This window comes from Brassica napus, chromosome C3 (genome assembly GCF_020379485.1).
Source record: "Brassica napus cultivar Da-Ae chromosome C3, Da-Ae, whole genome shotgun sequence".
Classification (NCBI taxonomy): Eukaryota; Viridiplantae; Streptophyta; class Magnoliopsida; order Brassicales; family Brassicaceae; genus Brassica; species Brassica napus.
This window is the reverse complement of record NC_063446.1, coordinates 16,078,513-16,091,273: the sequence shown is the minus strand read 5'-3', so window position 1 is coordinate 16,091,273 and position 12,761 is coordinate 16,078,513. Positions and strand designations below refer to the sequence as shown.

The following is a 12,761-nucleotide window of genomic DNA, read 5'->3' as shown; positions in this document are numbered from 1 at the left end:
TTGGATATCAGTATGAATAAGGGAGGCAGTAGAGGGTACATGAACAGGGGAGGGTTTTACTGTTTCAGTTAGGGTTTCAGGTAAGGTTTCAGATCTTTGGGGAAAACCAGTTTTTGCAGACATTAGAGGGTCTACAGATCCATTGAAAGAGACAGAACCAGACTCTTTCATGGTAGTTGAAGCACTCAGAGTAGGATTTACAGCTGAGGCAGGAGAGGAGACAGGACCTTTACGTTGAGAACGCTTAGGAGCAGTTGATGGCTGAGAAGATAAGGGAGGAAAGTTTACAGGGGATAGAGGGGAAGAGGGGTCAGGCGGATCGGGTGGAAAAGGGGAGGGGGGAGGTTCGCCAGCGGCAAACTCCGGTGGTTTCTTGCCGAAATCGAAAACAGGAACATTCCAACAGTTGAGCATTGGGAAACGTGTCAGAAAGAGTTTGAAAAATATCTACTATTATTTGTTCACACCACATATTTTATCTTATACGGAATTTGCCAAACAAATAGAGATACACAAGTTTCTATACCCCACCTGTTTACATATAACCAATTCCAATTTTAAAATTTGTTTTTTTCTGCATAATACTATGAATTTGAGTTAGCTAGGATAATGGAATATCAATAGTGGGTATTTTCTGATTTTGTTAAAGAAAAGTTAAATTATTTTTAATTAGTTTAGTGAAATCATAATTGTTTATTATTGATTGTAGAAATTAGAAACATTTAACAAATGCATAGGTGTTGGTTAGATCAAGTTATAATTAATGGATATCTTATATAACTACTGAATTACCCCCAACAAGCCAAGCATATGGGACCAAGCTTGGCCATAATAAGAAGGGACACTTTTGAAACTTTGTACACAGATCCTTAATACGACCCCGCCTTATGGAAAGATACTACTTTAGATGATATATGATATATTATCATTACTAACAAACGGTCGATTACCTAAAGCTACAATTTTGGATTATGCATTTAAACACGCGTTACAGGTGTCTCTAGATATAACGGTGAGAGTGATAGCTTTTTGTAAAGATGTCTGAATAGTCGGTCTCTAAACTGTTGACAAAAAAAAGAGTCCCTCCTTTTTATTTTAATTGTCGTTCTAGACTTCGACAGATTAATAAAATATTTAAGTTTATATGTTTACTAGATAAAAACATCATTACCAATACACCTAACCAGATTTTAACCAATAGAAAATAGATTAAAATAAAAAATCAATAAATTTTGCATTGAAATCATAAAACAATACTCATTTTAAAACGAAAATTTTGCTCTAAAACGAAATTCGATTGGAAACGGAGGGAGTATAAGGAGTCACTAATCTCGTGACGTTAAAGACCAAAAAGTGTAGCAGACAGTCGACATAAGATAAAATCACCAACCATGGTGTGTTTACAAGAAACTCCTTGAGCTGAATTCAGATACTACAAGACATTGGTTTTATGATATTGAAATAAAATCAACTGTGGAGGGTAAATACGTAAATCGCACACATACGAGACTCGTTATAAATAAGAGTAAAGCTCGAGTTGACTCATTCTTCACTCAATACTGTAGAAGAAAGGAAACAGAGGAAAACAAGAACTCTTATAAGAACCATACAGTACATCTTCTTCTTCCTGCTATCTTTTAATGGCGTCTGACCAGAGCATAATGATCAACTCTTCTTCAATTCTTGACGAAGAGTATGACGATACAGATGATGGGTTTCACTACCAGACAAGGCAAAGCAGTTTGTCTAGGTTATCTATCTGCACGAGCTCCTTCCATGACGACGACGAAGATAACCATACCTCGGAACTGGGTAACTTCATCTCTGAGCTGTCGCTGGAGAGCCTCGACGACGTCGGAGCCGAGGCAGACGGAGAAATCTCGGATGACGGTGACGACTCGGATTCCGATAAGGAACCTCCCGGCTTCTATACTCTCCCATCGATCATGACTCGCCGGAGAAGAAAAGTCAATGTTTCCACTGGCTTAGAAAAAGATAACGTCGATGGCAGTAAGTGTACTTCAGTTAAGCAAAGAAGGGTGTCACGAGAAAAGAGTTATAGAGGTCACTGTTTTAACGGTGTGGAGAGAGAGAGCGACGGAGACGGAAGCCGAAACCGTTACGGTGGAGGAGGGGAAGGAGAGTTAACGGTGTTAACGAAGGTGAAAGGAGGAAAGAAGTCGATGAAGATGGGTTTTGAGGAAGTGAAGGCTTGTAGAGATCTTGGGTTCGACTTGGAAGCTCCTAGTCGGGTCTCAGTATCCGCCCGGTCAAACCGGGAGACTCAGACTAGTAGTGGCGGCAACTCTCCTATTGCCAACTGGCGTATATCTAGTCCTGGTATAATCGTTAAAAAAAATAATATCATTTTGTATGGTTATTAAATTAGGATCTTAATATCATTTTGTATGGCTATTAAAATTAGGAGATGATCCGAAGGAGGTAAAGGCGAGACTGAAGATGTGGGCACAAGCAGTTGCTTTAGCTTCTGCTTCACGTTAAAGCTTTTTATGTTAGGGTTTGTCGCATAGTCTTACGAGTTTTTCTTGAATTAGTAACTCTTCTACTGGGTTTGTAAATATGAAAGCTATACTATATTGTTCTGTTCAAGCTATAATTAATACTACACAATGACTTGTAAAACATTCACCTATGTGGTACTCTTTAGTGTGGAAAGCTACTAGAGGGTGGAATTTCAACACACAAGGGACCCTCTAGAACCAAAGCACCCAAAACTTAATAACTCTAAAGAAAGGTTTACTTTTATCAAAAGCAGAGTCTGAACGATTTAGGATCCTGATGCTTTGTGAAAGGGTCCAATGAATCAAAGGAATATATGCTCTCTTTTTTACATTACTTTCAGTTGAATATTATAAAATGCAAGGATGTTAAACCTTGTCATCATTCACTAATCAGATTCGCAAAATTTAATCAAAGATATCCTAAAACTGTACGTTTAGTGCCAACTCTCAGAAATAAAAAACTATATCCAAAAGTATCAAAGATTGTGAGAGTAGTAAAAACATGATCCTCAGGACTAATAAACTATCAACATGTCGATGTACAAAAAAAGCAAGACCACATGTATAATGTATCTCTTCTCATCATCAGCCGCTGTTGTATGGTTGTTGATCAGCATCATGTGCAATCTCATCATCTTCATCTCCAAGTTAACCTATGGAAGCATTGACTCTAGAAACACGGCCAAAGGGATCTGGTTTGACACATCACGTAGAGGTGGTGACGACCACCGCCTTTTGCAGCCTCTTGGTCTCCTCACATTCTCGGACCAGCCACAAAGTTCTGTAAATTTGGTGGGAGAGTCAGGCATCGAATCAGAGAAATCATGTGTGGTTAACTGAGAGTGCTTAGAGAAACCTCATTCATGAGTTTCTCAATTTGGGTTTTCATCTTCAAAATAATAGTATTTGGGTTTCTCATCTTTAAAATAATAATATTTTTGTATCACATCATTAAATAATTAATTTTTTATATTTCAGAAAATATTAGTTAGGAAATACATGACAAACAAGTTTCTAAAGATGTTCTCATAATATCTCAAATGATATACTATCTCATTTTCCTTCACAATTTTCTTTTAATTTTTCTTTTTCTAAGGAGTGAGATACTCTCTTTGATATTCATGTTGAAATTACGATTAAAGCACTTCCATGTTTAGTATTTAGATGAGATACTGAGCAATAAAGAAAATAAAAATTAACAAAAGTAGAAGAGAGAAATACATACTGTATCACAAATGAGAAACCAAAAGAAAACTCATGAGATACTCTAACGTATCAGTTCATTTATTTGGTTTTGTGATACTTCGTAAAACTTAAAAATACTGTGTCCAATGTTCAATTGTAAAAAGTAGTAAAACTGAGAAGTATTTTGGTTTATTAATCAAACACTAAGATCCGAAAGCAAGTTAAATGTAGACCAGTCTTAACTATAACAACATAAGAAATGGTTAAACTAGTAACATAGAACATAAATTCATACAAAGAAGCTCATGGACGACGGGACATAAGCTCCTTAATCTCTTCAATCTCATCAGCCATCTTATTCATACGCTTCCTTAACCGCTGAACCTCTTCATGGACACCGAAAACCCATGGTTGACGAAAATGGAGGCTATCGTTCTGCAAGTAAAACCCAAAACTCTGTTACATCTACTCTAAAGGAACAAAATCCAAAATGAATCAAAATTTAGTCAGATTACCTCGAAGTTCTTGAAAGGGAAGTATCTAATACCAGGAAAAGTATCAAAATATGTTGGATACTTTGGTTTTGGAGAGACCTCGTCAATGAATCGTTCCCCACATGGGAAACGAATTGGAATCCCGTAGTGGGCATCGGTTACGTACCCAAGCTTGTCGAAGTGTTCATTCATCTTTTTCTTCTCCTTCTTCTCCTTCTTGTTCATTTTCTCCTCCCATGGATCCATGACGCGAATTCTTAGATCTCGGTTTGTGATGTGAGAGGAGAGAGAGATGGAGAGAGGACCCTTGAGATAGAGAACCCTTGAGAGTGATAGAAGAAAATGAAGTGAACTGAAGAAGACAGAGAGGGGCGAGAGAGTCTAACTTTTGGGTTTTTTCTTGGGGTGCCAATTCAAAATTTTTAATTTTCCCCCGGACAATTTCGTGGAAGAAATTTTACCAAGTTTACAGTTTTACAAATATCTTCAAATTTTCACTTTCCTATTTTTTATTTTCCGTAGTTGTATTTGACTCAGAAGAATTATGTTATGGTTATACCACTTATATTCGGCTTTATACAATCATTTCTCATCTAACCATGTAATAATATAGCTAATTTCATGAAATCTATAAGTTTTATAATATTAGAAGGCCAATATTAAGAGAAAAAACTATAAAAGTATAAGGTAATACCTGTAAATAATCAAACAAGTATCACAATTTTAATATAATTATTGTTTTCAATTTAAATGAAAAATATGTTTAAAATGTTTAGAATAATACGTGGATACTTTTATTACTCCATTGTAAACAAGCAAACAAGTTTAGAATTTTATTTTCATTTCTATTTTTTGGAATTTTACTAGTTTCACTAAGTTTCACTCAGTTATACAACCATAAAACACAAACATTAAAACATATATCATGAACAGCTTTGTGTTTTCCTCTCAAAGATTCAGTTTACCATGTGTACAATCATTTTTCATTGGTCTAACCATGTAATAACATAGATATTTTTATGAAATAAATAAGATTTATTTGTTTTATAATATCAGAAAAGCAATATTAAGAGAAACCATAAAATTATAAGGTAATACTTGTAAGCAATCAAACAAGTATCACAATTTTTTAATATAATTATTGTTTTGAATTTAAATCACAAATATGTTTAATATTATTAGAATAATACGTGTATACTTTTATTAGTCCATCGTAAGCAAGCAAACACGTTTAGAATTTTATCTTCATTTCTTTCTCTTTTTTTTGGAATTTTGCTAGTTTCACTAAGTTTCATTCAGTTATACAACCATAAAACACAAACATTAAAACATATATCATGAACGTCTTTTTGTATTCCTCTCTCAAATATTCAGGGTTTCCATGTGGACAATCATTTCTCATCGGTCTAACCATGTAATAATATAGATAATTTGATGAAATATATAAGCTTTATTTGTTTTATAATATATGAAAGTCAATATTAAGAGAATCCCTAAAATTATAAGGCAATAATTGTTAGCAATCAAACATGTATAACAAACAAAAACTCATAATTCCATTAACATTCCATTAACTTGATAGAAGTTCAAATTACTTGTATAACCAAATCCCCAGAATTAAACAACAACCTACAACTATCCTTCCATTATTGGGTCCTTCAATTCTCATGGTCGATTTGAGAGGTTGAAGTTCTTCTTCTAGCACATGAACTTGGTTGTCCAACTGTTGTATCTCATCCTTGAATGCCTCATCGACCCATTTGAAGACATGATTGTCGTTCACAAGCTACAAAAAATAGAGCAAATAATGGCAGTTTAGACAACTTGAAACACATAACAGATGTTGAAAGGTTTTACCCTCCTTTGAGCCGCATGGAGACATAGATAATATCGGCGGTAAGGGTTTCGATCGGATTTGGAGATGAGCTCGATGACACCCTCGCCGCAGAAACACATAATAGGAATCCCATGAGTTTTGACTCTTGTCTAGCCACCACTCGTGGAAGAGAAACCCAACCGATTGGTCATTATGCAAATAGAGAGAGATGAGATGAGGGAAAATAGGGTTGAGAGGATTGGGAAGATTGTAGAAATGGGATAACCCTAAAAATTATTTTTATACTTCACACCATAATGACATGACTCTTCAGGGTGTTTAGAAAATGAGAAGCAAAACTGAGCGGAGATTTAATAAAACAAATTTTGAAGTCGAAGTTTTACTTTTCTATTGCAAATTTAATAAAAACAAATTTCAAATTTAATACTTATATTCAGTTTCCTATAATAAGTTATCATCTAACCATATAATAAATACTTAATTTCATGAAACATATACGTTTTATAATATCATAATTTCATTTCATTTATCTTCCACAGTTTTACAAATCTAATTATATAAGTTTTACTGTTAAACTAATACTACAGTATACTAGTTGTACCAATGTAGTTTTACCGAGTTATACACAATTATACCATTAATGCTAGGTACAAATTGAATCAATTGGGAAATAGTAGTGCTTAATGTAGTGTTGGGTACACATAGTGTTACTTATATTCAGTTTCCTATAATCAATTCTCATCTAACCATCTAATATAATATTTAATTTCATGAACTACATATATATTTTTGTAATATAATAACTTCATTTCATTTTTCTTCTACAATTTTACTAATCTAGTTATACAAGTTTTATGGTTAAACTAATACTAAGTTATACCACTTGTATCAATATAGTAAGTACCAAGTTATGGTTCAAGTCTCATACTGCTGCCAACAAAGATGAGAACACTTGACGTGAACCTGTGATTAGTTTGCTTCAAAAGGGTCTCCAGAATTTTTTTTTTTAATTGTTTACTATTTGTATTGTTTGATGTTTTCCTCATGTTGTTATTTGATATACCTTTTTGTTGTAAATTCTGATTGGTGAAATATATAGTAATAATGTTATTTGTAATATGTATTATACTTTGACATAATTTGCAGTAAAAAATATATTTGATAAAACAGTAAATTTAGGTGGCATGTTTGTAGTAGAAATACAAGTTACTATTTTTGTTAAACTAAATGACTGGTAAGATTTTTCCTATATAATCTGTAAAATACTTTTATAAAATGATAAAATATATATTATATATTTATTAGAAATAATATTTAAAAATAATTAAACAATTATTAGATTTATTAAGATGTACCGAAATTTAAAAAAAAAAATGAAAAGGGAATTTACATTATGTATTATTTTCATAATTTATAATTATTGTTAACATGATTTGTTGTAATATCAATAATCTAGAAACTTAAAATAATTATTAAAAATTCAATTTAAAATTAAAAAGATAAAATTAAGAAAAATAATCTTTACTCCAAATCAGATTTGGAATAATTTATAAACTTAAGCAAAATTAAATTTATATAGAATATGTTTCTTATATACAATTGCATGGTATAATGAATAATGTGTTACTATTATTTTAATATACATGATTTATTTTATTGTGTTTTTCCACCAAAACTTATATTAGGGAAATTATTGTACTTTAGTGATACACCATAAAGTAAACTATATTAATATATTTAATCTTTTATGTGGAGTAACACTGTTAAATCTTTTTTCTTTCTTAATAATATAAATAACTAAATACTAACTCAACATTAAAACATGAGATTTTCTTTGATGTTAAGGTAATTAATGAATTAGCAATTTTATAAAAGGAATAAATCAAAATTAGAACTCAATCATTAAATAAGATAATTCAAACATAAAATAAAAATAATGAAAATAATATATAATTGATAGCATTTTGACTAAACTATCTAGAAGACATACCTTTCATGGCTATAAACCGAACAAATCATCTAGATAGTTATTGTTGGAGCTTTATGAAGAGTGATTATTGTATTATTAAATTAGGAATTTGGGATACTGCACAAAAAAAACTGACGTCATATATTCGGAACCCAACATAACTAAGTTTCAAATCTTTGCTTGGGAAATTAATGCTCTTCAGAAGATGCGCTATTTTATATGATAATTGGTAACATAACATGTAGCTAGCTGTAATAAGGAATATGACAAGTCGCCATATGCAATGCGACAATCTTTGTCTTACGTATGGGGAAACAGACGAGTATGTGGCTCGTGCTATTTTTAAATGTCTTCCAGCCTTGCAAACATGGGCCTTAGCAGCCACATCTTCCAATCCAAATATTTTCCCAGTTTCGAGTGTCAACACCAATATGGATTACCTCTTTTAAAGAACAAGCAATATTGAAAATTCGGCACTAGAGAGAAATCATTATTTGTGTTTCGGTATCTATGAAAAGATGGGAACAATAAATTATTTGGAGGAATTGATAGGAGCCCTCTGGAGCTGATCATATATACACGCAGAAGGAGAATACAAAACTTGGTTCTCAGTAAATGTAGTAGAACCTATAGCGACACAACCACCGGATATTATTGCTTCAAAAGTCATATGCTTTCATAAAATATGTTTTGTGGATGGCTTTTAGACATCTACATCGCCATTTAGTGGTTTTTTGATAGGTTTGAAAAGACATATCGGAACAAATCCGACTAATGGGTACAAGAAACCAAAGAAGAAGAGAGTCCTCTTTTTGCATTCGGAGCACAGACCAATTGCTTGAGAATTGGAAATTATGCTACATTACTCTACTACTAGATTTTTGGATCAGATTGTAACGATTTGGTTGTCATGATTTGTGGATGGCTCTTTAGACATCTACATCATAATTTAGTTGTTTTTGATGGGTTTGAAAAGACATATCAGAACAAATCAGACTAATGGGTACAAGAAACCAAAGAAGAAGAGAGTCCTCTTTGCATGGAGCTCATACCATTTGCTTGAGTATTGAAAATTATGCTACGTTACTCTACATGCCAGATTTTTGGATTAGATTATAATAATTTGATTGTCATGATTAGGGTGTTTCGAACATGACCAAACTTCTCACCTGAGTTGAAGGTTATAAAGGCTCCACAAAGAAGATTTCACACCTTCAGGATTTCCTACATCCTTTGAGAACAAAACAAATTTGTTGATTATTTAAATAGAATGAAAATATTTTTTCATAAAAAAATTATTTTGTTAATTGTTTTATTTCGGTCATGTTTCACAGACCACATCTTGTTTTAACAATGAAATAATCTTTTAATATCAAAAAATCAGTTACATCCATAACTCAAACTAAACCAACCTTAACTCAAGCTACCAATAATTTTTTAAAAAATAATCTAAAATATTTTGTATCTTAATTCATGATATTCATCATGCACGACGAATAGTTATAGTACTCAGGTCATGCATTTGAAGACGTAAGCTAAAAATTGTATTTATATTATATAAATTTACAATTCGCTAAAAATGAACACTAACTTACGTGTATGTATCTAAATTGCACCTGCACTTGAGGATTAGTCTTAGATCTTCCATAGATCCGTGATATCTTATGTTAATAAAAAAAAATTAGATGTATTTGTGTATTTCTATTTTCCTGAACTATACTAGAAAGATTAGCAATATCTTTTGACCAGACAAAAATATTGGCAATCTCTGATAGATAGATTTTTTGCCAAATATATCTCTGATAGATTTAATTTAGAATCGATAATCGTTAAAATACATCTTACTAAAACATGTGTGGATGATAATGTATTTGATACTACGACATAGAGGTACATTTGCATCTTCTAACCAAATTCTGTTTCCAGATCTTTAAGGTGAATTTAGTCAGCTATAGTATAAAAACCCTAAATTTAACGTTTGAGATTAGGCCAGTGAATGCATGCATTTATAACAGAACCAGAAGTTAACCAGGTAAAACGCTAGCTGTATGGTATGGTATAGAGATGTGTTAAATCTTACTTTGTGATCGGATATGATATAGATGACATGACATCTTACGTAAGTCTATAAAATATAACATATGTTTTCATTAATTGTGTTTCTGCAATGATATCTAGATATAGATATTGCAGAGTCAGGAGAGTTCAGACCAAGAAACGAAATGAGAAATCCAAATACAATTATATACCAGACAACAAGAAATACTGTTTTAACCAAAGAAAAAAATCCGTACCCTTTAGGTTTTGTGATATTTAATCGCTAAATAAGAAAGTATATGTGAAAACAGATCATACCTTTTTCCATCGCCCCAAGATGAAAAAGAAAGAAAGAAAAAATCTCTTCTCGTTCCTTTTTTTTTTTTTGCTAATAGAATCACACAACATATAATGTAATAAGTTATTAATTATTGTATTGTCACTGCCCACTTCCTGCAAGTCTACCTGCCTAACTAATAACCAGCAATAGCTTCAGGGAAAAGCCGCAGCAGCAGCCATATTTAGTAACCAAACATAGAAACCCATAACTAAATTGATTGCAGGGACAATAATTAGTGATGCATTTATATATTAACAGAAAGCAGCAATTCTGCATAGCCCATTAAACTTTGAAACTTGCTGACCTCAGAGACATACAAGAGAGATATGGGTTTACGCTGATCCCAATCCTAGTTCATGTATCTAATTCTTATAAATCTCACTTATTTGTACCCAAATTTTCTACTCTATACAACCTTGCAATTTTGTTACATAACCTATGATATGGTCTGCTAATTAAATGTAATTTAATAATATAATCAGTTGAGGTTATAATTGAGAGAAGCGAAAATAAATAAAGATTTACAAATCCTTAAGGTACTTCATCTATATACACAAATAAACACTCGACAAAAGACTATTCGAATCCATAAAATTTATCTATTATAACGGACTGTATATGCATATCATCGAAACGTGTATATATATATATATCACTTCTCAATAACTTCATTATGAAATCGATGCAATATGTTGTCACATAAGTAGAATTATGTGTGTGTTTAAAATACCAACTCATCTCATCATCATTATTGATCCAAATTAAAAGGCAATGAAGACTTTCCTTTCTTAAATAAGTGATCATCTTCACTGCTGTTTCCAAGCCTCAGCTGAAACATAGAGGAAGACGGAGACGCACCGCCACGTGGCAAACTCCCACCGGAAGATGAAGATTCTTCCTCCGTACTGTTTGTTACTCCACTCTCGCCACATTCCATATCGACTCCAAAAAGCCTCAGCCTCTTCCCGGCCGTTCCAACAGCCGCCTGGTTCATTCGAGCTCCTCCGTGCATCATCACCGGCACAGATTCGATCACTAACGGATCAGCCACCACCGCCCTCTGATCTACTGACCTAACAACATACCCATATCCAAATTCTCTCGGTATTTGAGGATAACAGTAACCACTGTGATGATGACGTGGCTGCTGATGATTATAGAGATTGTAACTTGTGGAAGTAGTTGCTGTCGGAAAACTGTAAAACCTAGGGAACATAGCTCCGGCAGGAAAGTGAGAAGTCGATGTCGGGTAGTCAGGGACTTTAGGTCGTCTCCTCCAATCGATAAACAAGCGGCTGTCCCTTTCTGTGTCTCCGACACATCTCAGGAAAGAGACAATATCTCCAGCGTCTAGCTTCTTGTCTTTAACGAAACGGCTCCAACCTTTAGTCATGACATAGCTCTGACTACTGTTCCAGTAAGAGTAACGGAACCTCCATGACTTTCCTGTAAGATCTTCGAAGTTTAGAAGCAAACCCTTCTCGTTTGAGGATGAATCTAAAGGGAAGTATCTCTCCGCGTGTTGCTTTGGAATCACAAGTCGGTTTAGTTTCCCGACGTCACTTGGAGTCACCACTTTGTCGAACATGTGCTCTCTCTCCACTTCTTCTGTGGGCTTCTTTGCTTCTGCCTCTTCTTCTTCTTCTTCTTCTTCTTCTCCTTCTCCTTCTCTTGCAAGAGACAAATTTGTCATCATCTTATAGAACTCAGATCTCTTTATGGTGTGGCCAAGATTATGTTCTTGACATCGAGTAGATGATTTCACAGCATTTCTGATGAGAAATCCGATGGGTGACTCAGGAATTGAGAAAAGAGGAAAGAAGAAAAAAAACCCTAATTTTGAAAGAAGAGGAGGAGAATTGGAGGAGGAAAAAGGTTAAATTGGTGATGTGATTGACCTAATTATACATAAATAGAAATTTGGTTTTGCCTAACTTCACTGATCATCATCACCATCTATCTCTCCCTCTCTCTTTCTTCTCTATTTCTCACTGTTTTATCCAATAGCTTATAGCTGCAGAGGAAGAAAAAAAGATTTTGTTAAGATTTTCTTAGACGAAGAAGAATGAGAGAAAAAGGAGAGAAATTATGATGAGAATGATGGAGATATGGGCGAGAGAGAACCAATTTAGAGGGACCCTTGAATCATCTGGTTCAGTTCATGTGACCTTATTGTCCTTTTACCATTATCTTATAGTTTCTTCTTTCTTTTTTTTTCTCTTTACATAAAATATTTTTTTAATTAATTAGCCATACAAAAAAATCTATATCATTGCGAAATGTTTTTTTTTGTAACGGAGTTCTCACGTTAGAAATTAAATGTCTAAAGTTATTATCAAGAAAAAAATGGTTCTTTAACTTGTTAGCAACATAATTA

The 12,761-nt window shown here is 33.2% G+C and overlaps 2 protein-coding genes across 2 annotated transcripts; one reads left to right on the top strand and one right to left on the bottom strand.

Annotated features, from left to right (window-relative positions):
* The first annotated feature begins 1,305 nt into the window (after positions 1-1,305).
* BNAC03G72390D lies at positions 1,306-2,645 on the top strand. Its single transcript, XM_013879422.3, has 2 exons — positions 1,306-2,340; positions 2,426-2,645. Exons 1-2 carry the CDS (start codon positions 1,641-1,643, stop codon positions 2,500-2,502), a joined length of 777 nt encoding a protein of 258 aa, XP_013734876.1. The 5' UTR covers positions 1,306-1,640; the 3' UTR covers positions 2,503-2,645.
* Positions 2,646-10,878: 8,233 nt separating this feature from the next.
* LOC106438308 (B3 domain-containing transcription factor NGA1-like) lies at positions 10,879-12,544 on the bottom strand. Its single transcript, XM_013879421.3, has one exon. It carries the CDS (start codon positions 12,078-12,080, stop codon positions 11,133-11,135), a length of 948 nt encoding a protein of 315 aa, XP_013734875.2. The 5' UTR covers positions 12,081-12,544; the 3' UTR covers positions 10,879-11,132.
* Positions 12,545-12,761: the final 217 nt, after the last annotated feature.